The 27,470-nt window shown below is 36.8% G+C and overlaps 2 protein-coding genes across 3 annotated transcripts; one reads left to right on the plus strand and one right to left on the minus strand.

Moving 5' to 3' along the window:
• Positions 1-1,256: 1,256 nt before the first annotated feature.
• LOC131024981 (photosynthetic NDH subunit of subcomplex B 3, chloroplastic-like) lies at positions 1,257-4,841 on the plus strand. Of its 2 annotated transcripts, none has more exons than XM_057954573.1 (7): positions 1,257-1,803; positions 1,976-2,292; positions 2,550-2,651; positions 2,783-2,836; positions 3,333-3,395; positions 3,623-3,685; positions 3,956-4,214. In XM_057954573.1, exons 2-7 carry the CDS (start codon positions 2,101-2,103, stop codon positions 3,986-3,988), a joined length of 507 nt encoding a protein of 168 aa, XP_057810556.1. In that variant the 5' UTR covers positions 1,257-1,803; positions 1,976-2,100; the 3' UTR covers positions 3,989-4,214. The 2 variants fall into 2 exon arrangements, 1 of the variants encoding a protein (XP_057810556.1); XR_009102038.1 differs by lacking the exon at positions 1,257-1,803 and adding an exon at positions 4,660-4,841 and having other exon boundaries at positions 1,980-2,292; positions 3,956-4,042.
• Positions 4,842-4,913: 72 nt separating this feature from the next.
• LOC131024928 (serine/threonine protein phosphatase 2A 57 kDa regulatory subunit B' kappa isoform-like) lies at positions 4,914-8,885 on the minus strand. The gene is made up of 2 exons (XM_057954488.1): positions 6,856-8,885; positions 4,914-5,618 (listed from the first exon to the last, which is right to left on the minus strand). The coding sequence occupies exons 1-2, from the start codon at positions 7,981-7,983 to the stop codon at positions 5,280-5,282; spliced, it is 1,467 nt and encodes a 488-aa protein (XP_057810471.1). The 5' UTR covers positions 7,984-8,885; the 3' UTR covers positions 4,914-5,279.
• Positions 8,886-27,470: the final 18,585 nt, after the last annotated feature.

Here is a 27,470-nt window from a genome sequence, read left to right on the forward strand (position 1 = left end):
ACTTGGAGAAAAAGATATTTACGCTTCTAGATATGTTTGTGTTTTCCATCATCTGAATCTTTCCTGATCATCACTATTTTGTTCTGATTATCATAACTCAGGTTAAAAATCCATTTTCTCACAATATTTATAAATTCGTTGATCTTGAACTCATCATAAATCTTAACATGGATTAAAAAAAAAAAAACAAGGTGCGATTTGAGATTTTAGAAAAATAAATACCCCTTTAATAATAGTTTTTATTTGATGAAGTTTTGTAAAAATAACCTGGTATTTGAGATATTAGAAAGATAGGCATAGTTGTTAGATAAATAAGAATGAATGAATATGGAACACTTAGAATTAAGATAAATAAAAAATAATGTTGCATGTCCCACTTTTGTGTAATTTTTTATGTCAAAATTACATTCTTTTATCTTTTATTGAAAAGAAGACAGGTAATTATGTATATCAAAATTATATTATTTTATTTTTTATTAAAAATAAATACTATTAAATTAATAAATTATCAAAAAATAAAATTCTCAATAAAAATAAAACTATTTTTTGGACATCAAATTTCTTAACAAAAAATACTACTCCTTGAAAATTAAATTTGGTAAAATTAAATTTGCCAATAAAAATATAACTATTTATTTGGCCAACAAATTAATTAACCGAATTATATTTAGAGTAGTTATAGTATGATTATGCTTTTTTTTTAGAACCAGTATGATTATGCTTTGTTTACTTGTTACATGGGAGAATAAAAAATACTCCTTTATAGTAGTTTTTAATTAACGAAGTTTTGTAAAAATAAATAAATGTAGATTATTAGATAAATAAAAATGAACAAATATTAAAATGCTTGAAAAGTTAAGATAAAAAAATACCACATAGGAATATTCCATTTCCCTTCTATATTCGTTTATTTAGGTCCTAGTTGGTAGTTTTCATTTTCAAACACTCAAACTATCTTTTGAACCCTACATCCATAAAATTCTAAAAATAAGATTATTGTATTTTCAATTATGTTAGATCAAAACATAAATTTATGAAAATTAAATCAAAACATAAATTTTCATCATTTATAAATTCAAACTATGACCATGAATTTATTTGTAAATGATTAATATGAACGATTTATTAGTCACATGTTGTTAGACCAAGGGAATTGACTACAATACAAGGAAACCTTCTTTATATTATTAGAATGAGAAGTATTTATCCAAAAATACGTCAATGCTCTCCTTGTGTGAAGAGCTTGAGTTATATAACCCTTCTTTCTTGCTATCCAACAAAAACTACACCAATTCGTAGATGGAGCTAACTTGGATCGATTAACAATCAATCCTTGCTCTTTATCTCCGTCTTTGCTCGATCCTAGTCCGATGGAGATCAGGTGCATGGATCACGTTTCTCATTTGAGAGCATGTAAATCGATGATTATGGCTTCGAATCGAACAACTAGAGGCAACAGCGCAACTAAATAAAAAGTTAGAACAAGTAACAAACAATAAAAAGAACCCTTCCGCTGCCGCAGACTAGAATTTACCCTTTCGCCTCCGTAAGCTCGCCGATCGACTTCGGTTGTGCAAAGTTCTTCGGCGTAGACATTAGTCTTCCTCTTGTAGCTGTCATAGATGCCGACATCTTATCCAAATTAAAAAAAGATTTGAATTTTAGAATACATGAAATAGCAGAAAAAATAAACTGGGTGGTAGCGATGCAGGTGTAGATGTTCATCCGGCGACGGTCGCCCAAGGTCTGGGCGGCGAGGGATTGGGATTGGGGATACGGAGGGAAGGCGCCGAATTTGGGGAGGTGAGGGTTTTTTATTTTCTTTTTAATTTGATCCTTTTTCTGATTTTAAATTTGTAATTTAAAATTAAATGTTCATATTTTTAAATTATTGATCAATTTTAAAATGAATTAATAAAAGTTTATTTTAGTAAAAATATTTATAATTAATATATTTTTATATTTGTGGCTGCAGTAAACTTTGTTTGAAGTAAAATGGCTATTATTATTATAACCACCGGCAATATTGGAGCCACGGATTAGAAAATAGAAAGAGGGTGCGGCGAAGGATAGTGTTTGCATGCTATTTTCTGAGGCAATATGGCAGCCATGAGTTTCTGCCACGTGTCACTCCGCCCACCGGAAATCTCCGCCGCCACCTCCAACAACCGCACGTCCGCCGCGTTTCCTTCTACAAGGAGGAACTTTTCTGTTTTTGCCGCTGCTTCGCCGGAAACTTCCACCGCGCCTCTGGAACCGGAACAACCCGAGATCGAGCTAGAATTCCTCGGGGTACGTATAATTCCCTATCTCTCTCTTCTTTTGTGCAATCATTACGCACATTAATATCTCTAACTCGAGCTTGCTAGTACCTTAATTTTGGCCGATTAACTGCTAATTCGCAGTTCATTTGCTGCTTCACAAGTGTTAGATTGTTGAAAATAGGATTTACAAAACCGAATTGGGAATTTCAATGGTGATTGTCAAACTTTTTTATGAATAATTTAGTAATTGTACTTCGTGATTCATGTGATACGCTTCAATTGTAGCCTAAATCAGGAGATGCAGTGAACAGAGCCGAAGCCATAAGTGGAGAGAAGCTGCTGAGGAATATAATGTTGGATAACAAAATTGAGCTTTATGCCACTTATGTAAGCGTGGTTATAATTTACATAATCTTTAAATTTATAGATGGGCTCCATTGATTGAAAGGTGGAAACAGCAAGCCTCATGATCTACTTATTTAGTTCTTCTAACTGCAGTTAACATTTCTTTACAACAGGGGAAACTAATGAACTGCGGAGGTGGTGGAAGCTGCGGAACTTGTATTGTCGAGGTAAGATGAAGAGCATCGTGTTCTGCTCCATTGCTATAAGGTTTATTGCTCATGCTTAGACCTTGGTGTTTCCTAGTTCCTTGGGTGGTTAGGCCGCTAATGATTTTGATAACAAACAAACGCAATGTCATGTTGTGTGCACATGTGTCTTTTATTGCTTGATGCATTGTGAACTTCTTAATCGAGTAAGGACACATTTAAATCACTTCTGGTGGTGAATCTTACAATGTAGGCTGATTCTGCGCAAAAAGGTTCAGCACAGGCAAATGACGCTATTCGGGCTCGATTAATGTGAAGAAAGTAGTTATCTTCTTTGTCTATGTCAACTTTTTTTTTTACTGTGGAAGCACTGAGATTGAGAATATGAGAGATTACTTTCCTGTAGAGTTATTTGGGATACGTCTTCGCATATCGAGAACAATTTTGATTATTGAGGTTTATTATATCTTACATTTTATTGAAATGACTATATGCAAATGGTTTCCCTGTCCTGTAGATTATTGATGGAAAGGATCTCCTGAATGAGAGAACTAACACAGAGCTTCGATATCTCAAAAAGGCATGTTTACCATGATCCTCTTGTTTTTACTCCCCCTCTATTTGTATTATAATATAATCACGTAACGTTTCTTAAGTTTCTTGTGAATAATGTGGATATAATATAGTGAAAGATCTCCAATGATTCATCTCCCACAAATCTCCTAATTTTCAGATTTTTGGTTCTCTTTTTTTTTTTTTTTTTTTAACCTTTTCCATATTTGAGTGTGTATTTGTAATATCTCACAGAAGCCGGAGTCTTGGAGGCTCGCATGTCAAACAATTGTAGGAAATAAAGAGAACTCTGGAAAGGTACGCTGCTAATTGTCTGCAGTGTTATCTTACTCCAAGTTTATTTCTCTCTCACCATCGGCTCCTACTCTTCGAAATCTTTTGCGTGTAAAGAGATTAGAGATTCTTGAGTAGAATATATTAGAATTATAGGCTCTGGAGTAAACTTGAATACACTCCAGCAAGAAATTGCATCTTGTTGATATCATCAGTAAAAAGATTAACTCAAAAATCTTGCTACTTCTACTTTTGTGGATTCTTCATTGTTTCATGACTAGTTGTTTCTCGCAGGTGGTTGTACAAAGGTTGCCCCAACGGAAATGATCGAGAACAAACTGTATCCAAGCTCGTATATCGTTTTCCCTTCCATGGAATATGGTATGTTTATTTGCCACTGCTCAGGTTTGCATAGGGAAATATTAAGTGAGAGTTGATTGTTTCATTGAATATATATAGTCACCATTGTGTATACACACTAGTTCTTGGTTTTTGCTTTATAATTTGATCGTCTGTGACATTCAATTTATATGATACGAACACGATTTGGGCAGAGCTTATCTCCCATGCTTTTACTGAATAGAGTGCTAGATTGAGATTTATGAATATTGAGGCTTATACACCTAGTTACGATACATTGGTCATTTGGTCTAAGATATCATACTATTTGAAATTTGAAATATTGAGGCTTATACACCATTATCACTTGTAGCAAACGAGACCAAAATATATTCACCCTAAAAAACATTACTATACTTGAATTCTTCTAGTTATACAAACACTATAGTAGAAACATTGGTGTTATTCAAGTTGGAATTGACCTGGTTCGAATAAAGATCAAGTATATGATGATAGATTTGATAAATAAGCTGCAATTGGCAAGATTGCTTACTTTGGAAACAAAAAAGAGTAAAAGTGTCATTTAAGACGGAAATTTTTAATAAATATGTCTCTCGTCAATTATGACCGAAAATAAATAAAATTGCTTTTGCTGGCAGGCGTGGACTAGGAAAGGGAGAACACATGGGCCATATCAACTTCCTAAGTCAAGTTCGTATCAATAAATAAATAGAATATGTTTTATTGAGTTTTATTCAATTTAAACTCATTAAACGAATAGCTTTTTGGGTTTAAAACGAAATTCAGAGAAGAAAGAAATCCACACCAACTTGTATTTGCATGTTTCCAACCACACATGAAGTTGAGGAGGAAAACATATGAAAAACAAATGAAATGAAAGAGCACTAGCAAATCATTCCAAACATTTCCTATATATTTTCATACAAATAAACATAAATGGCACAGTGAGATTGTAGATTATCAAACCTACTTCCAGAGATACCATGGCCACAACATCAAATCTAAACAATGAAAACAGAGAAGAAGAAGAAGACGACGTTTGAAGAAACTGACAAAATATGTTGGTTTACACTATCCACTGGAGATCATAATCCATGCCATCTCTAAAAGCAGAAAGACCAGATTTTGTAACAACACAATGGTGCCATCTCGATCACCCGGGCCAAAGCCCGCCCCGGCAAGCCACAAGAACGTAAGACTTTGCAGCAGGCACTCATGAGACGAAGACGGAGACTATAAACAGGATGTAGAGGTTGTTTTAGTGAGTTACCAGAACGGCAGTGTTCCTGGCCATCATCGGCTGGAGACTAGCAGCATTCTCCAAGTGCTCCCACACTTGCTTCCGTTTCTCGACTGACGAGCTCACTTTCTCTTGTTGCTCCTGGTTATTGGAGATGCAAGCTGATATTAGGGCGTCGTCCATTTCCATCAGCATCTTTCTCACGTTCATGGTGAGGTTTAGAACAGCCTGGTTCCAGTGGTTTTGTGCATTGGCTTCCAGAGCTGGGAATACTATCGGCAGTATAACTTGTCGATTGTGAGCTACCAGACTGAGGATCTGGTCGTTGTTCCAAAGGAACAGAGCCCTTTCGGCTACCTGCAGTGTCAAGCCGGGAGGGTCAAAGTCGAGTCATTTGATTGGTATGAAATTTAACACCAACTTTCACACAGTAAAAGTTTTCTGGCTAGACCAATCCGACAGCCGTAGCTCTATTCAGCTTGGTAAAAGTGGTGTTATTTCCAGCAAGTAGATAAAGTGATATAGAAATCATTCAAGTCTCTCTCCCTTGTCATGTTTCTTTTAACATGGTTTGATGGGGAGGTGTCACCGCAATGCATTTACAGATAGAACACTGAACACGACGGAGAAATTAAGGTTTTGATTCAAGGAACACTTACTTCAAGATGCATAAAACTCCACCTACGAAATATGTAAGTAGAACTCGAGCATCATGTATGCAGTCGAATTTAACTACTGCATGCACCCCAAAGACTTCAAAATCTACACACTCAATCTACTTCCCTTTCTTGAGTTTGAATCCAGCTTTCAGTAAGTGTGAAATCTAGGAGCCAAATTCGATAAAAGCTTCTCATTTCTTCCTAGAGATTGATTTCCTCCTATAAAAGCTCAAAATGAACTCCTATAGTGAAGCTGATTTATCAACCATTTTAGTGCAATGTCTCTTTCCCTACAACTAGAATTTGCTACTCCACCTAATGTCTTATAAAACCATGTTAATCTGCAACTCGTAATGCACTACTTCTAACCCTTAAAGCAGTGGCACCTAACAATGTGTGAAATGCATAAACCAATACTTTTCAAGTCTTGAAGCTTAGATCCACAAAAAAAGTAGCACATGCTTTCAACAATTAACACAATCTTTTTTTGCATCATTGCCTAAATATATCCCTCTTATACCGCTTAATTTTCAGAAATGGAATTGTTATCGATCTAGGTGGGGCAGTCAGCCAGATGCCCTTATTGTGCATTGAAAAATAATAATCCGAATTAGAAATCAAGTTAAATACCATATCAGCAAAATGAGCATGTGCAAAAGATTTACACTGACAATTATATCATCAACCAAGTCAAGGATAAAAAGGAATTGTCAATGATTAATATCAGTACTGGATAAGGAAGAAAGCAAAATTAAATGCCTCTCCATTGCCCATCATAATCTCATACTTCATCATCAACACGGATACTTTTGGCACGCCTCACAACTACGGATCATAATTAACATTTGCACAAATATTGCACGTGCCATCACAATGAATATGTGAACGCCTCGAGCTAACAGATCCACAACAGAGATAAAAGGGAAAAAGGTTACCTGAAAATGATAGCTATTTATGCAGTGCCTGATGCGACAAAACAACGGAACCATCACTTTTTGGAACTCATTCATGCTGATTACTTCGAGAATCTCCTCCACCTCGCCCAGAAACATCACCTCCTTCTGGCTATTTGTAATCGGCCAATACTTCAGCAGCCCCTGAATCAAGTGGCTAGCCAGCTTCGGCTCCTTCTCAACGTACTGATTCACACAATACGAGAGCTGCTGAAAGTAAATCCCTAGTGACTTCGGCTTGTGCAGGGGAATCAACGCCCTCCAAAAGAATATCTTGTGTTCTTCCTTTAAAGGAAGAGCAAACCCTGTGATCACACTCCCAAAAATCTCCAACAGTTCTGCAATACCATTATGCTTCTCCACCTCAAACACGAATCTATAGAACACATTGCTTATGCACTTTCTGATGAATGGCCGATGGATCATAAACTTCCCGTAAATCCTGTGCAGAATCGCCTTTAAACAATCCCTCTCTCTCGGATCCTCCGACTCCAACAAATCAATGATCCTAAATATGAAGTCATTGTTCACATACTTCTTAGCTGCCTTGGCTTCCAAAGAAGACGAGGTCACAAACTTGAGCAAGAACTCGTACACTAGCTGCAAGTGTGACCACGCGGGATCAAATGTGGGATCATCGTCGTTCTCATTTTCACCCGAACTCGTGCTTCTTGACCGACAATTGGGTGGGAAGACACGGAACAGATTAATGGAACACATTTTGCAAGAAGCTAAGATCGCTGGCTCTGAAAACTTTGGGGGGTTTTCGGATACAAAATCGACTAGCTCGAGCAATGTGGCCCGTTTAAGCTCCTTTTCTTGAACATTTCTGGCAGGATCAGTGAAATCAAACACAACACAGCAAAGACTCAACTTACTAATGAACAGATTCATCTTTTCTGAGTTTGAAACATCTTTAAACGCGAGCAATGGCTCGATTCCTGCAATCACGCTGGCTGGGAACACCGCAGCTGAAGCCCGTTTCGCAGCAGAGCTGACGGAGCAGGCCCGGCCCGAACCCGAACCCAAACCCAAATTAGGGTTTCTGGTCAAATCTCGATCCGATTTCTGGGATTTCCGCGGAAGCTTATTCAGAAATTGCTTCCACATTCTGGGTTTTCAAATTTTTCTCTCTTTTTTTTTTCTTCTCAACTGATTAAATTAAGCAAATTACAAAAAATGAAACTCGGATATTTCAAAACTAGTAGAATTATATGATAAATAAAAATGAGGATCTGATGAACAATGCCCTACAAATTATCACAAACTGTACAAAGATGAGATCTTTAAACAACAAAACAAGCCAAAATGGCAGAAAACGAAGATCTCAGAAATCATAAATTCAAATCACAGCATGAAGTTCAGATAGATAAAGAACAAACCCCAATCTAAAACCAGCCCATCATCAAAGTAGATAACTCATACTATATCAGATACCGAAAATGAGTTCCAGCAATAATGCGCAAGTGTTTGCACATGAATAGTAAATCCTACATATGTGTGTTGTCTCACTGAGTGAATGTGCATTAACAGCAGTGTTTAAATATATTAAAAAAGAAAAACACCTAGGATTCTTCAATAGGGGTAAAGGAAAAAAAGAATTAGGGGGAAAATTAGCCCACACACACAAACACACACGCAGATTACAGTGAAAAATTGGATCTTCAGCTGCGGATGCGTTTAACATCCATGTGTGTATGTGTACTTGTAGAGAGAGAAAGGGAGAAGTGGTGCGTGCGTGTGTGCGTGTGTGTGTGTGTCAGGCTTAATAATGAGAAATTGCCATTGATGATGGGCAGAAATGGGGGAGAAAAAGGATGAAGGGATGAATAATGAATTCAATAATTTCAACTGGGCTGTTTTGTTTGTTTGTTTCTTGTTGTATGGAAAAGCAGCAACACGCAAATGGGATCATCAATTGCTGTTTTTTTTCCTTTTTCTTTTTTTCACTGTGTCCCCTTCTGCAAATTGTGCCCACCGCTTCTCACTAAAAAGCTAATGATTTAACGGTGGAGTGAATCGACGCCAAACTCGTGAATTTAAATTCAAATTATAAGGTGTTTTATTTTTTTTAATCGAAATTGTTTTATCTCGTGAAATGAATAGGGAGAAGATGATAAATATTCAATTGTGAAAGGTGTATACATATGGTTGAGATGAAAATAAATTTAAGTTTATATTAATGGATGTTTTATGTCGTGTATAGAATATACTAGCATTTGCACCCCGTGCGATGCACGGAAAATATTTTTATATTTTTATATTTATATAAAATTGATACCAACTCAATTATCATATTTATAAATATAATAAAAATTAAATTTAATTAAATATATATTTTAGCTTAATATTAAAAAATAAAGAACAATACACAAGAATAAAAATTGATACGATCAAAAAGCAAAAAAAAAAACTAAAGGCTAAAATGAAAATAATTTTAAAAAAAAATTATTCGAAAAAAGATGAGAGCTGAGACATAATTTGTTAACTTTAATCTTTCAATAAATATAACTTTTACAGTTTAAGTTAATTGATATATTTACATAAAATATATCAAATTAAAGCTCTTATTTTGATATTTAATTTGATATGCATATTAAATATTTTATAATTAGATTAACTGACAACTAAAAATTATTTTTGTTAACTATATTATTTTAATCGAAGTAGTATATAATAACAATATTATCAACTCAATGAGTATAATATTAAATTTAATAAGTACCATGAAATAATAATTACATTATAAAGAAAAAAAATAGAATTACGATAAGGTAACTCAATTTTTTTAAAAAAAATTATGTACAAACTAATTGTTGCATATTACAATAGTCAGTATATTTTGTATGTAACTAAAAGTAAAATAGTTATACCATATAATTATTTCAATTTTATATTAAAATTTAATATATAGTGAAGAATTTGAAAATCTTAAAATAAATAAATGTAAACCCTTTTTAAAAAAGATTCATTTTTAATCTATATAAATATCAAATATGTTTATATAAATAAATAAAGTATTATTAGTACGAAAACACTACCACAAATTAAATAAATTTAAATCATATAAGAAATTATATATATATATATATATATATATATATATATATAACTAATTTTATTCATCTAAAAAACTCAGAAATACTTTTAGATATAATTGCATGAGAAATGCAATTATGCACATAATATGCTGTTCTTATTTTGTAAAAAAAATACTACCATGATTTGCAGATTAAAAAGACACACATTATTTGAACTAAAATTTAAAAGAAGTGGTCAAAACCACGTTCTTAGAATTATACATAAATTTTCAATTAGCCATTTATTTTTTCAATATTCGATCACAAAATTGCCATTCAAATCAATTTGAAATTGATTTTCAATTGAAAACTCCCCTTTTAATATAGTATACATAGATTTCACAATAATAAAAATTGATATTTAAAGTGCAAAAAAAAATTAAAATATTTAAAAAATAAATTTATTCAAAAAAAAAAGATGAGAGAGGAAAGAGATTTTTTTTATTTTTACATAAATATATTTTTTTGCATTTTAAATCAAACTACATTTACCCTCAGTGAATACATGGAAATATTTGATATTTTTAAAATTTAAAATTATATATAAAATTATATAGATGATGTAGGTAAAGAATCTAGAATTATATAAATAGTGTAATTGTGTAAAGAACCTGAATTTATAAACTTTTGAATTTTGATAGTAATTATAGATTATTTTTTTAGTCTGAAATCACCCTTTAAATCTATTGATAATTTACATATTTTTAATTTAATAATTTTTGTCTTATTGTACTATATTTAAATGGAAGCACGTAAATAGAATATTAAAGAACTGATAGAAGTTAATGAACAATTTTGTGGCATAACTCTGACATTAACGGTTAATTTTATAATTGCATTAATTCGAGTTTTATAATTTATTAATTAAAAGATATGTTGAATTAGTTCATGCGGTGAATATGAGGGTGAATTAGTGGGGTGTGAATGTGTAATTTATTTATAACCATTATATTTTATATATCTTCAAAATTGCCACTCAAATCAATTTCAAATTGATTTGAAATCAATTTGAAATTGAAAACTGCTCTTTTAATATAGTATAGATGTAGTGTGGTTTGTGAATCCAGAGAAAGATGATCTATTGGTGGAGTAAAGGGGATGGATGACAAATTTAAATTAAAAAAAAAATGTGTTTTATCTTTGTGTATAAAGTGCTCTTACTATAATTTAAATTTAGACTGATTAGTAATAATTTAGATTGATTCGTTTGATTACTGAGATTGTATTAGTTCGAGATTACTTAAGATTAAATAGGTAAGAGATTATCTAAGATAAATTTTATTATATAGGAAAAACTAAAATTGAATCTAATCATAACTTATAATGAGATTAAATCTTATTTAATCCATCCAACCAAACATCATGACAAGATTTGTCATGTGTGGATCTTTTAATGTTGAATACCGATGCATGAATTGTCTAATGCAATTTTCTTTTCGTCTTGCACAATTTAGAGACTATTTTAATTTGTTAAGGGAATGTTTATTTTATATGATAAGATTGAATTGATTTTTTATGTATTTAATTATTTAGTCATTAACTATGTACGAGACAACTGAAAGATATTATGGACTAGACTAGGATATATTTGATATATTCTAATACTAAGGAAGAGAAGACAATTTAGAATTGTCTTCTTCCTTATAAATAAGGGGCTTGGCCTTACAAATGAGTAGATACAAAAACACTAGCTTAGAGCTTTTGCTTGGCAAAACACTAAGAGAGCACTATAGTTTCAATCGGAGATTTCCTAGCTGTTGACGATTGAATCGTGCACTTGGAATCGTTCCTGCATCGAATCGACATACACGTGGATACCTTAGTAGTGGATTCACGGCACGAATCGAGACGCACGCGTACCACACAACGAGTAAGTTATTCCTTTCGTTGTGTGCCTATCTCTACACATGATGCATTTGTAAATCTAGATCTAATCCTTGAATGTATATTCCGCTGCGTATCATTAGATGATGTCAAGGATAACCAACAGTGGTATCTGTAACAACCCGCTCTTTTATATTTATTTAAGTCCAGTATTGCGTGTTTATTAATCTATTTCTAGTAAATGAAACGCTTTATGAATTTTCAACTATGATTCTGAATTACGTAAATTGGAAACAGAGTCGCTACACTAGCAGTATGCATTTATTTATCTTCGCGTGTTTAAAACCGCGACGTTAATCTTTGAATCAATGAATGATTATTATTCAAGGTTATAACCAACTTAGCAAAGTTGTGTTATTTATTAATCAAGATGGAGGTTATTTATAATTATTCATATTGTTCCTTAAGTCGTGAATTATTTCCGACTTTGTAGCTAATTAAATCTACGGATTTAATTTAATGATGATCGAATTAAATCTATGGATTTAATTTATCAATCTACAGTTTTAATTTAGATTTTTACAAGACAATATAGATATCAGATACAAGAATTATTCGATTAATCTGTATCTGAATACAAGTGCTCGACATTAGAAAAACTCGATACCAAAGTTCTAATACAGAACCAATGAGAGATTTATTATAGATACACATCAATCATTCCAATAATATTTTCCTACACCTACCATCTGCCAACACCCTAATTTAAGGAAAAGATAGATAAAGGAGAAAAGAAGAAAAGGGGACGTTTGGTGATTAATGACAACTGCTGCTACAGTACTCAACAGTGCCCAGACCCATCCAACACTTCAAGTCCACTTCAGCCACTCTATTCTCACCCGTGCTTAGCTTTTCTTTTCCACTCCTACATAGTCAAAAAGAATTCAGCAAATCTCCTAGGATTGTTGAGCGTACTATTCATCAACCACGCTCATTAATCTCAAGAATGTCAACAGCAATTAATGCTCCCACATTAATTGCTTAACCAAACTCAACAATTTAGCCGTACTATTCATCATCTTTTCACACTAATCAGCTCTCCATAAGTTCAGTATAAAGCCATCCTCATTCACCCTCTTCATCACAGCAACAAATCTACTCCTTCCATCGAGAAATCACCAAGCATAATCTCCTCATTCCCATTCCACAAACGTTCCTAGCAAAAAGAGGAAACTGCACTGCTCTTCATCATTCTCTGCCAAAGCATTTTCAAGTATCAGTTCATTCAAACAATAACCAACCAACAAAACCATTCAAGGTATTTCATGCTATCTTAGTTCACTATCTTCATATACATATATCATATCTCAGTAGAGCATGCTTCATATATTAGAAATGCAGTAGATAATGAGCATGATTAATTAGTTACATGGCACTCTGTATTCACAAGCGAATAGAGAAAGGAACACCAGAACTTATAGAACAAACACAGCCTTTTACTTAGCACAACAAATTCATAAAAAAGGAGGGGAACGAAACTTGAAGAACTTAACTTTTAAACAACGAAGGACGCGGCCCTGTTCAGTCGGGCCGAGAGACGATTAGAGATGGAGGAGAACGAACGAGGCGGCGCCAACGTGTGCTGCCGTCTCTCGCCATTAACCGAACAGCAGCAACAGAGCCGAGGGATCATGGCTCGACCCTTGCCTCCGTCATGTCGGCACAAACGTGTGCGTGAGAGCAGTGAGCGGCGATGGCCTCACTACAGCAGCGGCGTTCGGTGATTGGCAGCAGAAGTCGGCTTTGGGCTAGGCAGCGGCAGCCGACGACGGTGGTGGCTGTCGGAGCTCTGCAACAGCAGCCCGCGACTCCGGCGAACAGCAGCAGTTGGCGGCAACGATGTTCTGCAGAAAGAGAGGAGCTAGAGCTCGATTTGCAGAAGGAGATGAACTAGGGCTCGGGCTCCACCGACGCTTCGAATCGAGAGAGAAGAGATCCACTCTCGTCGGGTTACAGCAGCAGCGACGTCGCGGAGGGAGGCGGCGGCCGCTCGCCGACGACGGCTGGAACGGCCAGAATACAGCGCGACGGCAGCTACACAGGGAGCAGCAACAGATCGATTGAGAGAAGAGGAAGGAAGGAGGGCGCAGGGCTGGGCTCAACGGCAGCCAGCGCCGGATTCCGGAGCCACGGCGGCGGAACTCCTCGATGACGGCTGGAACGGGCGAGAGAGGGAGATGATCGATGGAGAGAAGGGGGAGGATTCTGGATTGAGAAATGAGAGAGAGAGAAACCGAGTTTGAGGAAGAAGTGGTTTTGGGCCTGGTTCAGTTGGGCCGGATACTATTTCTTTGGGCCATTTTTCTTTTATTCTATGTGGGCCGAATTTCTTTAATTTTCTTGGGCCTGTTTGAGTTTTGTTGGGTCAATTATGTTGGACTCCTATAATTATTTAAAATGGGCTTCAAATTCATATAATTGGGCACCTATTATTTATTTATTTAGGCCCAATAAGACTTATTATTTTAGGCTCTCATTATTAATCCTAATTATTTTTAATTAGTGATTAATTTTAATACTTACTAATTATTAGTTGGTAAGTGAGTTAGACTAATTCAAGATGAGTAGATTACTAAGATTTATAATCCAACCCCATGAAACGAGCTTTAATCCTATAGTTGGATTATTATTAGAAATTTCTCGATTTATTATCTCAGAATAATTTAATTAAAGAAATATGAGTCATGCATAATCATTTCACGCATCCTCATTTATTGAGATTTTTCGAGAATTAGAATCTTATTTTATTTTCTCGGATTAAAGGTCAAGCACCAGAGTTAGAGCTAAACCGTGAGTCTGCTATTCGGGTGGGCTTTCTACGTATAAACTAAAACTATATATTAGAATTGTTAAGACTTTATGTTTATGAATTTAAATGATATTGTCAATGCTTAAATGCTTTATATTTTGTTATTAATTGCCTATCTGATGTTAATCGAATTCGGATTCTGGATGGGACCGCAAATCCCTTCGGAATTAGTGTACACCCTTGTGATCGTGAGTCATCTAGCGGGTTGGCCGATCATAGTGTCCGTAGAGGGAGGCCTCCCTCTCGGCACGAGTTACTGATATGGTGATTAATGATATAAAATACCTGTACAGGTTATTGATGAAAGAAATGATATTATTTTTGGTAAATACGAGTCTTTAAAGGAAAACCCTCGTATCTTACTACTATTGAAAGGCTTGACAATAAAATATTATGCATGTATGTAAATTTCGGCAAGTGTCCACTAAGTACTCCCGTACTTAGCCCTGCATGTATTTTTAAATGTGCAGGTTGAGCTGTGATCGAGGATGTAGTGTGCAAGCGGAGCTTTTGTCGATCTAGGATGAGTACCTCAGAGTAAAGTATATGTCTTCATACATATACTCAAACTGTTATTCCGCTGCGAACACTGATTTTACTAAGACATTATGTTATCTGTCAAAACAATATGTACTATTTAATAATGTACTCAAACTCGTTGAGTACCCCCTTTGAATAATATTATGTACGGTTTCCTTTTGGCCTTCGTTAAATTCTAGTCAATTTCAATTGTTTCCCTTATACAAGTCGAGTCATCAAGAAGCTAAACATGCCCCTTTTCTAATCCCGCTCCTAATTTCCCTTCCCTAGTCGCGTTTTTCCCGAATTTGCTATCCTTAGCAAGTGCGGTCGTGACAGTATCAGAGCATGGGGCTCGATTTACAATTGTGATTGTGTTCTAATTGTTTATGGGTTAAGAATATGTGATTTTAGAAATCTGAAATTGAAAATTCAGTTTGAAATCGAATTTTTTTTTTTTGAAATCTGTTTCGACTTTCGAATTGGAATTGAAATCGAAAGTTTTGGAATTGGGATTTTGTTGCTGGGCAACATTCGAACCTTTGCTGGATCACTGCTGCTACCATCGACCACCGCTGATGCAGAGGGCGTGGGTGACAGACGAGACGGCGGCAGGTGGTCGGGGCTCGCCGGTGTGCCGCGCCCGATTGCTTTCCGCCGCCTACGTCGCGCTTCAGATCTGAGGTGCTGTTGCCCCTCTGTAATGATCCCGCTGACTCGGGCTTGGAGTCCGGTGGTGGGAGACGACGGCGTGGTGGCGTGTTGGTGGCGAGACGACGCAAGAGGCATCGCACCGGTGGTGGTCTCGCGCGGCGGACCTGCGCGCTCGCGGTGAGGGCGCCGCTTCTTCCTCCGCTTAAGACGCCCTCCGACGCATCTTCGAGCCGCGACCGGCGTGGACGCGCGACGTCTGATGGCGTCGTCGATTCGCGCGCGGCGGCGGCGGGCTGACGGGCGGCGTGGCGACGGGAAGGAGAAGGGGCAGCGGCTGCTGCTGCAAACCCCTTTTTCCAACCCTAGCTGCTGAATTGTGTATTTGGGCCAAGGGTGTTTGGGCCCGGTCTGGGCTTCTTTTCTATGGGCTGCGAAAATTGTTTAATGAAAGGGGCTGGGCCTTTATTTCATTTAAATGGCCCAGTTGGGCTGTAACAGCCCCTTTAAAAAAAAAATTCTTTTATTAATTTTGAATTAATAATTGAACCCCAATTTCAGAATTAATTTATTAATTGGATTAATAAATTTAAATTATTGTTATTAGTTTAGAATTAATAATAATAGAAATAAATTTATATTAATTTAGAATTAATATAAATTGATTAACCCATATTTAATTAGAGAATAAAATATTAATTTGATTAATGATTTTATTCGTAGAGGTTTTATGTCTTTATGTGATAAGCATGCTATTTGATTTTATGCTTATTATTTAACTATAGTAGTTAAAGACCGCATTTATCTTGGGTAGGCGGCGCCCAATATGTGTGGTCCGCATTTTATATGCCTGGGTAGGCGGCACCCAGAAATTGTTTTGCTATTTGATATTGGATATTAAATATAAGCAATTGGTATCACATGCTAAATCCCCATTAAATATAAGTCTTTGTGTAAGCACAAAACGCGTCATCCATCATAATTGTTTGAGTACCTAACCTTTTTCGTCCAAGGGTATTTACATAAAATTGTATACTCTAAATCGACAAGGCCAAGACTCATTCATAGGTTGGCACCGTGTGATGGGGTTGACTTACTTAAATTATTTTGGAACGCAAAGCGACCAAGAATGATTTAAGGACGCAGATTAATTTGATTAATCAAACCAAGAGTTGCAAAATTGTTGTTGCAATTGGCTTAGAGGCCTACTAAGTAATATTATTGTAGTCATCAGCAAAGCAGAGACTGCATAATATTGACTTGGATCTTGGACCACTAAGATTTATATGGATTATAAATTCGTATTTTACGTTGGGGGCGTAAGATATGTTAAAATTAGTGGGAGCTAATCAATACGATAGCCCATTGTTTGATTAGTGATACAATGTGATCATAGTTTATTCTTTCTAATTTGCTTTTCTTTATTTATTGATCAGATAATATGTCGAATTTGTCACTGAAATGTTTGATAGAAACAAACAAGTTGACTGGGTCAAACTTTACGGATTGGCTCCGTTGCTTGCGTCTGGTCTTAAGGCTAGAGAAGATTGAGTATGTCTTGGACAACCCAATCACTGTCATTCATGACAAGCAGTCTGCTGAGTATGCATCATTTGATGAAGCTGCTCACAAGAAGCATGTCGAGGATGCAACATCGGCACAATGTGTGATGTTGTCCTCTATGACTACAGAGTTACAGAGGCAACACGAACACATGTTTCCTTATGATATGCTAAAACACTTGAAGAGTCTGTATGCTTCAGAAGCTCAGACTATGGAGTATGAGATACTCCGAGATCTTTTCAAGTGTAAGCTTCAGGAAGGGAGTCCGGTTTCTGATCATGTACTGAAGATGATCGGGTTGATTGAGAGGTTGGCATTGATTGGAACGATGCTACCCGCTACTGTCTCTGTCAATCTAATTCTGCAGTCTTTGCCTGCCTCATTTGAAAACTTCATTGTGAACTTCAATATGAACGGCACGAAGGCAAGCCTGCCTGAGCTTCATAACATGTTGAAGACCTATGAGTCTTCCACCTCTAAAGGCAAATCTGTGCTCATGGTGAGCTCTACTGCCACGTCTTCCAAAAGGAAGTACAAGCAGAAGAAAAAGCAGAAGAAGGCATTTGATGCTGGTTTGAAGCCTAAAGGTGGAGGGGCTCAGAAAAGGCCGAAGTTGCCAAAGGATGAGTGCCTATTCTGTCATGAAAAGGGGCACTGGAAGAGAGACTGCCCGAAATACAAGGCACAAGGTGAATCGGGTTTGAGCTCGGGTATATTTGTCATTGAGATAAACATGTCTATTGATAATTCACAATCTTGGGTATTAGATACAGCTTGTGGCTCACACATTTGCAATAATGTGCAGGGCCTAAGTGAAACCAAGAAAGTGATGCCTGGGGAAGTCGATCTACGCGTGGGAAATGGAGCAAGAGTTGCTGCTGAATGCGTGGGGACTTATAGATTAGATCTTCCTTCGGGAAATAGACTTGTTTTAAGTAATTGTTACTTCGTTCCTTCTATTTCTAAGAATATTATTTCCATTCCGATGTTGGACATTGAAGGTTTTTCCTTCTATTTTGGAAACAGTCGATGCTCGTTTTCCCTTGATGGATTGTTTTATGGAAGTGCCTCTCTTTTGAATGGTTTATATTATCTTGAATGTGAAAGGAGTATTCTCAATGTACAAAACAAACGACCTAAGCTGAGTAATGCGAATAATACTACCTATCTTTGGCATTGTAGACTTGGTCATATCAATGAGAATAGGATAGCAAGATTGAGAAAGTTAGACTATCTCAAATCATTTGACCTTGAGTCATATGGTGCTTGTGAATCCTGTCTCAAAGGTAAGATGACTAAGAAACCTTTTTCTGGGAGGGGGTTACGAGCCAAAAACTTGCTAGAATTGATTCACACAGATGTGTGTGGACCGTTCCCAACAGAAGCAAGAGGTGGATATTCGTACTTTATAACTTTTACTGATGATTTTTCGAGGTATGGATATGTGTATCTCATGAAGCACAAATCTGAGGCCTTTGAGAAATTTAAGGAGTTTAAGTTAGAAGTCGAGAAACAACTTGGGAAAAGTATAAAGGCTCTTCGATCAGATCGAGGAGGAGAATACTTAAGCCATGAGTTTCTTGATTACTTAAAATCACATGGAATTCGGTCAGACTGGACTCCTCCGGGGACACCTCAAATGAATGGGGTATCCGAAAGGAGGAATCGAACTTTATTAGATATGGTTCGATCCATGATGAGTTTTGCAAGTCTCCCTTTATTCCTTTGGGGTCATGCCTTACAGACCGCTGTTTATATTCTGAATAGAGTTCCTTCTAAATCAGTTGACAAAACACCATATGAGTTATGGTGTGGCAAAAAGGCAAGTCTTAATCATATGCGGACCTGGGGATGTCCTGCTTTTGTTAAGAAAATGATGACTGATAAGTTGGAATCGAAAAGTGAGAAATGTTATTTTGTGGGATATCCTAAGGAAATAATTGGATATTATTTCTACGTTCCCGGTGATCACAAGGTGATTGTTTCCCAGAATGTGACGTTTCTTGAAGACACATTTGTCTCTAAGGAACAATGTCACAATACGATAGAACTTGAAGAAATTCAAGAATCGCAAAATAACATAGAGGATGAAAACTTGTCTAATGGTGTGGACAAGAATTCAGTGGGAGTTTTTGATGATCTATTGGGAAGGAGAATATCTCTTAGAGAGACGCCTCAAGACAATGAGATGCATCAAAGACACGATGATACAATAGTTGTGTCACCACCACCTCAAGAAAATCTTGAGGATGTCCTTGAAAATTTTGAAACTGTTGAAACGTTCAACAGAGAGGAACCTGCTCACATTCAGAATATACAACCCGAACAAACGCAAGAACAACTCCATAGGCCTCGTAGGAATCGTCGAGCACCTGAAAGACTTAATCTATTGGTTGAGAACCAAGACGATGGAGTTGATCCAGATGATGATGAACCTAAGACCTATACCGAAGCGGTGTCGGGCACCGACTCGGAGAAGTGGCTTGAAGCCTTAATTTCTGAAATGGACTCGATGTACTTCAATCTAGTCTGGGAACTAGTTGATTTGCCAGATGGAAAATATCCCATAGGCTGCAAATGGATCTTCAAAAAGAAGAGAGATGCAGATGGCATAGTACGAACCTACAAGGCTAGGTTGGTGGCAAAGGGTTATAGTCAACGCGAGGGCATTGATTATGACGAAACCTTTTCACCAGTTGCAAAGATCAAGTCCATTAGGATTTTACTTGCTATAGCTGCATATTATAACTTTGACATTTGGCAAATGGATGTCAAAACCGCGTTTCTCAATGGAGAACTTGAAGAGGAAGTCTATATGACTCAACCTGAAGGTTTTGTATCCAAAGAAAGGCCGAATGCAGTATGTAGGCTAAAGAAGTCCATTTATGGACTTAAGCAAGCTTCTAGGAGTTGGAATATTTGCTTTGACAGAGCTATCAAATCGTTTGATTTTGTCAGAAGCAAAGAGGATCCATGTGTTTATAGTAAACGCAAAGATGGGAACATTGTCTACCTTATCATATATGTTGATGACATTTTGATTATGGGTAGTGATCGTTCCATGATGCAAGCCGTGAAAGATTGGTTGGCTAGCTCCTTCATGATGAAGGACCTGGGTGATGCTTCCTATATCCTTGGGATAAAGATCTATCGGGATAGACCTAATAGATTGTTGGGATTATCACAATCCACCTACATAGACAAATTGCTAAAGCGCTTCTCAATGGAAAATTCCAAGAAAGGATTTCTTCCTATGGGACATGGTATTATCTTGTCTAAGAAGGGTTGCCCTTCTAGTGACCAAGAGATCGAATACATGAAAAGGATCCCATATGCTTCTGCTATAGGATCGATAATGTATGCCATGACATCTACTAGGCCAGATGTGGCTTATGCGCTTAGCATGACAGGCAGATTTCAGCAAAATCCCGGTGAGGTACATTGGAGAACTGTCAAGACTATTCTAAAGTACCTTAGAAGGACTAAAGAATACTTCTTAGTCTATGGTGGACAGCCAGAGTTATCAGTTACTGGGTATACTGATGCTAGCTTCCAAACAGACCATGATGACTATAAGTCACAGTCTGGCTATGTCTTCATCCTCAATGGTGGAGCAGTTAGTTGGAATAGTTCCAAACAAAGCACTACTGCCGACTCCACCACCGAAGCCGAGTATATTGCTGCATCTGAAGCTGCAAAGGAGGCTGTGGCTCTGTTAGAATTCGTGAAAGAACTGGGTGTAATTCCAAGTACCAATTGTGCAATACCGTTGTATTGTGACAACACTGGTGCAGTTGCGCAAGCAAAGGAACCAAGACCCACGAATAGAAACAAGCACATTCCCCGAAGATATCATCTGATCAAAGAAATAATTGAAAGAGGCGATGTGAAATTAGAAAGAATACCCACTGATGATAACTTAGCCGATCCTTTCACCAAGCCGTTGTGTATAGCAAAACACAACAAACATTTTGAGAGCTTGGGTGTTAGACATGTTGGAAGTTGGCTTTAATTTAGTGGGAGTTTTGGTTTGAATGTCTTAGAAACAATTTGAATTGAGACATCCTTACCTGATCACATTTATATATGTTATTTGATTTCATGGGCTAGTGCATTTATTAGAATATTTGGTTTTATTGTTTGACTTTATTCTTTTATTTGTTCCCTTGAATTATCACTACTATTAATGATGTGAGACATTAATGGTTTGAGTGTAATTCTAAAGATGCCCTAACCAATGGTCATCAAGAATGGGATATTGATGACATGCGATAGGTTAGCATGTGGTCTGCATCATATTCTTAGAGAATGTAGTTGATCTCACAACCACGAGTAATTTGATTCTCGTGATGGACACATGGATATTTTGGAGAATATTGGTATACCCTGCTATTAAATCATTTGTTCTAGTGTCTATGATTTAATAGTGTATGGAGTATGTAATAGTCCTTTGACTTGAGGTCAATACTCATTTTGTTTGTTGAGTGGTGTGCTTTGACCAAGTACAATGCTTGCACTCCATCAAAGGGGTAGATACGGCTTGTGTTGGGTACATCATGAGGCAAATGGAAATGGTAGTTGAGCCAAGAATATGATTCATTCCTCGATTTGAATTTCGAGAGAACACTTCAAATTCTCTATATTATTTGACCGTTAGTCATTGGCCAATGCAAAGATATATTCAATTAGAATAATTGAATATGATCGGAAGGGTCATTTAATAAAGATGAGATAAAATGATTGAGCTATTGGGATAGACACATGGTAGATCCTAGGCTCAATCGAGTGGTTCGTGAATGAAGGGATATTACATAAACTTCATATAAAGGTTTGTTTACAGAATCCACGTAAACGTTCTTCATATATCGAGTTCGCTACACAACGCAGTCTAGGAGTTTTGTGTAGACTTTAATTTGATTATCGTCGATAATGGAGGCCTAAAGGGTCACACTTTATGTGTATTGTTGATTCGCTCAAGAGTGCAAAGTTAGTGCTTGGTGTTTAATCTAATGCTAGTCCAAGTGGGAGATTGAAAGATATTATGGACTAGATTAGGATATATTTGATATATTCTAATACTAAGGAAGAGAAGACAATTTAGAATTGTCTTCTTCCTTATAAATAAGGGGCTTGGCCTTACAAATGAGTAGATACAAAAACACTAGCTTAGAGCTTTTGCTTGGCAAAACACTAAGAGAGCACTATAGTTTCAATCGGAGATTTCCTAGCTGTTGACGATTGAATCGTGCACTTGGAATCGTTCCTGCATCGAATCGACATACACGTGGATACCTTAGTAGTGGATTCACGGCACGAATCGAGACGCACACGTACCACACAACGAGTAAGTTATTCCTTTCGTTGTGTGCCTATCTCTACACATGATGCATTTGTAAATCTAGATCTAATCCTTGAATGTATATTCCGCTGCGTATCATTAGATGATGTCAAGGATAACCAACAACAACACCCTATAATTATCAATGACATATAGCAATAAAAAATCATACCCATGTAAACAAAAAATATGAAAATAATAATCATTTTTGTATTAAAATAACTTTAATTCCTTACACACACAAAAATCATACATACCATAATTATAGGGTAATTCGTGCACGCCTTTACACAAATCTTGTAATTCGTGCAATTGTGTTATGTAGTACTCCTATTACACGATGAATTTGTATAATCATGTAAAATAAAAAGGGCAAACTAGCAATATAGGCTACTACTTTCACATTTATATTTGTATAGCTCGAATTCATTTTAATATATATCATGGCCTATTTATGTTATTGAATAACAAATGAGGTACTATAGTCTATATCTTAAGCCTCGAAGTTATTGCCGATGAGGCCTAGTTCAAGTGGCAAAATTGAGGCACCCAAATATTTTTATTTGTAAGAGGTCTTGTGTTCAATCTCGTCTGCGTACGGGTAATTGACCTCAAAAAAAAAAAAAAAAGCCTATCACCGGTGTAATCCTAACTGCACATTATAAAAAATAAAAAATGAAAAGGCTTGAAATTTAAGTTACTCATATAAACTCATTGTGCACGAGTAATTAATTACTAAATGACGAAAATAAGATATGCTTGGAATGTAAAAGTGTAGTTGATGTATCACCGCTTGCATAGCTGACGCTCTATAAATTATTTGGGTAGGGAGTAATTAACATGTCTTCAAATAGCAAGCTACACTTTCGATTGGATTTGGATCAAAGAAATACTTATATATGAAATTATAAGAAGTCCAAAATTCGATCGATTGAATTTAATTTGGTGACCAATCTATACAAATTGGAATAGAGAGTTGGGGCCTCTCCAACTGGAAGGCCCAGCCCATTTCATTAGTAATACTTGTAATTCTTTATATATATATATATATATATATTATATATATATATATATATATATATATATGTAAAATAGGTTTTTTTTAAGAAAATAAGATTTATATTTATTAAGCTTAAACATCATGATATTATTTATAGGGGTATTGGCCTATAAATACCCGAACTTTTTGCATAAAATCTGTCTACAAATACCCGAACTTTGTATTCTTTTTTATTTTGCACTCGGCGAATTTTTATCCTCAAATTGTTGATGAGATGATAGTCAGATTGAGAGGGAAGTTTGAAATTCATAACAAAATAGATAAATTTGTTGTCAATGTGGAATTTAGAACATGTAATTGTAGATTTGGGATGTCAATTCGGCTGCCATGTTAGCAATGATTTGGGGGTTAAAATTCGTTGGGTGCAAAATAAAAAAGAATACAAAGTTTGGGTATTTATAGGCTGATTTTAAAGTTCGGGTGCAAAATCAGAAAATGAAAAAAGTTGGAGTATTTACAGGCCAATACCCCTTATTTATAAAGGGGCGTTTACTTTGAAAGTTTGACATTGATAAATAAAAATAGTAAGATTAATCCCTTATTACTTTGATGAATTGAAATTTTGAGATATCTCAAAATCCTTGATTATTTCTATCATTTTAACTACTTTTGTTTGATTCTTATCTCATACAAATGATGGGAATCATGGGATTGAAAAAAATTCTACTATTGAGGATGAAAAAAATTCAATCATCCATCTTATCAATCATGAAAAATAAACGCTCCTAAGAGCATCTCCAATGCAAAGGCTCTGGTCATCACCTTAGAGTCTCCACTCTCCAATGCAAAGGTTCTAAAATACGTTCTAATTTTCTTATTTTCATTTTATTCCATTTTAACTCTTCAATTTTCAAATTCAAAATTGTATTAAAATTTAATTTCAACATTACATTAATTAAAATAAAATACATTAATTGAAATGAAATTTCAATAATTAAATTTAATTCTGATCAAAAAAAAATAATAATTAAATTTAATACAACAATTTAATTATGGCTTGATCGAACCAAAATGAGCGCAAATGTGCTCGTTCAAATCTGAGTTGAGGCGGTTGCGAATGGAGGATTGTCGAGCCAAATATTATCAAAATTTCGGTGGAGCTCCGGTGCGAGGACGAGATGCGACTGAGTTACTTGGAGCCTCGTCGTTGCCCCCCTCTTCCCATTTCAAAGCGTACTCGCATTCATCTCCGATGATCATGTATTCATGTTGTGCAAAATGATGCACATAAATATGATGTCGCTCAATTGCTCCTTTTCCAAATACGAGTTGGTCCTTTGACGATTGTCCATCGCAATTGAAGGACGCCACCTTCCGACAACCGGACGCAAGAGGCGAGCGGTTGTGAGCGGCGTACAGAAGATGCTCTTGAACACCTCCCTACTAGCCAACTTCTTCCTTACCGTCACCTTCCTGGTCTTCAAAATGGTGCTGCCGTCGATCTACGCCAGTGGCAAGTGCTCCGCTGTAACTCATCGTGCTGTCGAATTGTGCTTTGATTGCTCCACATTTGAGTGCAACATCAATTCCCTTTCTCTGTATGGGGAGAGAGAGAGAGAGAGAGAGAGAGAGAGAGAGAGAGATGATACTGTGAAGAAGAGAAGAAAATGATCAATTTTCTATTTTTATGTTAGGGATAATTTTGTATTTTTATATAAAAATTGGTCAAATTTTAAAATTTTCATACAAGTGGACAATTTTTATTTTTACTATAACAAACTGACCATTTTCATATATATTGACTCTAAAAAATATTACTTACACGTATCAAAATATAAAGTCGTTGCCAAAATAACACATTTTAAAAGCAGCCTCAAAGTTATGCTATTGACGTACTAGTACATGAAACAACAACAACAACAACAACAACAACTGCTGTAATAGAAATTTTATTAAAAGGAAAATAGAAAGAACAAAAACAAGTGAAAGCACCCGCGAGAAGCCACGAGAAACCGAAAAACAAACAAGACTAAGAGAACATTTTTAGAGGATCATCCTCATCAAAACAATCTTCGTCGTCAAGCATATCTCCCCATCTTTTAGAAACCACGGTCGACATAGCACGAGCAGCGTCAGAAGAAGAAGAGTGTATCACAAAATTTTGCATAAGCGCGCCTTCAGAATGAGCATGTTGCACTTTTTTCAAGAACTCCATTGGCGACGAAGAGTCAAGAACGGCTCCCTGCAAAACAGCACCAGCGACACGACCAGTTGCTTGTTTGTCCGAGGACATACCATTCTTGATTATACGCCGGAGCCGGTTCTTGATAGAGGAATCAGAAACCTTCCCCTTCTTGGAAGCCCCTTTCGGACGCCCACGACCGCGAATTATGGGGGGATCCTCCATTGTCGCCTTTCCTGGCGTCACAGTCAAAGCCATGTCTGTATTACTACAATGCAGAGTGACAATATCAACCTGTGTATCTGACACTATAGTAGTTTCCACCGGATGTCGGGTAGTGTCATTCATCACCGGAACAATCTCCATACCAACAGACTTGTCCGCCCTGTTATCACCAACCGAGTGTTCAGAGACAACCTCATTATCCAACTGAACCTCAGCATCCAACGACTCCAGAGCAGCAAAGGGGTTGTGAAGGTCCACCTGCGCAGCCTCAGATCCAAGATTAAGGGAACCAACGACTTCCTCCCTTGTTGAATCCGGGAAGGTGTCCATCTCGTCATCCCCAATAGCAGAGTCACGATTCGAGGGGGTCAGGATTCCACCCTTCTCATAAACAACCATCTGAAGAGAAGCCTCAGAGCAGGCCTGTTTACGATCCACTTGTTTCCATTTGGAGCGATGTTGCTGAACAGGGGCTGGGTCAGTACCTTTGCCAGCTGGTTGACCCTCAGTATCATTCATCCCCTCTTTAGATCTCCTGCAAGAGGTAGTAGCATGGCCAACAACACAGCAAGAGTGACAATAATATGGGAGGTCTTCAAATCCGAATTCGAGAACAAAAACCCGATCCCCACATTTGACATCAAAAAAATCAGGCACAGCCTTGGAGACATCCATCTCAACCAAAATACGCGCAAAATGACCCACAGAAGCATGAGCAGATAAACCATCAATAACAATTGGTGCCCCTACGTGTCTAGCAATACCAGAAAGCACCTCCGGATGCCAATACTCGTGAGGTAAATTAAAAATACGAATCCAAACTTGTGCTTTAGTGGATGAATCCTTGTATGGATCAAAATTTGGGACCCAAGTCTGCAAATGCAAGATGCCCGGACGTAATTTCCATGTATTTGTAGCGAAAGCCAGCGCCATATCTTCCGCAGAGGAGAATTTCAGGGTGAAGTAACCTTTACCCAGAGGAATAATTTCCCAAGATAAATCCGGCTTCCATATCTGCTGTAACTCGACATGCAAATCAGCAGCAAAACGAGGACGATCCCCCTTGCGAAGGATAATCCGGCCATGCAGGGCATGAGAGAATGATCGCACTTGTCGTTGATGGAACCCTTCCGAAATGATAAGACAGGGTTTATCGTTTACCAAAGAAGGCTGTAGAACCGTGAAGTCATAGGCAGGAACATCAGCTTGCCGACTTCCCTTCGTCTGTTTGAGAGTATCCGCAAAAGATCGACTGGATTGCTGTGCTTTAGATTGACCCTTCCCGACGAACTGTTCTAGTGGCGGCATAGCCGAGGTCGGCCCCCCAAGCCGAAGAGGAGACGACG

The sequence above is a fragment of the Salvia miltiorrhiza genome, chromosome 5 (assembly GCF_028751815.1).
Source record: "Salvia miltiorrhiza cultivar Shanhuang (shh) chromosome 5, IMPLAD_Smil_shh, whole genome shotgun sequence".
Taxonomy (NCBI): domain Eukaryota; kingdom Viridiplantae; phylum Streptophyta; class Magnoliopsida; order Lamiales; family Lamiaceae; genus Salvia; species Salvia miltiorrhiza.

Coding starts and splice junctions, on each gene's coding strand:
- LOC131024981 (XM_057954573.1), top strand. CDS start 2,101: ATGGCAGCCATGAGTTTCTGCCACGTGTCACTCCGCCCACCGGAAATC. Junction 2,837..3,332: donor GCGGAACTTGTATTGTCGAG/GTAAGATGAAGA, acceptor CCTGTCCTGTAG/ATTATTGATGGAAAGGATCT. Junction 3,396..3,622: donor AGCTTCGATATCTCAAAAAG/GCATGTTTACCA, acceptor AATATCTCACAG/AAGCCGGAGTCTTGGAGGCT.
- LOC131024928 (XM_057954488.1), bottom strand. CDS start 7,983: ATGTGGAAGCAATTTCTGAATAAGCTTCCGCGGAAATCCCAGAAATCG. Junction 5,619..6,855: donor TAAATAGCTATCATTTTCAG/GTAACCTTTTTC, acceptor TTGACACTGCAG/GTAGCCGAAAGGGCTCTGTT.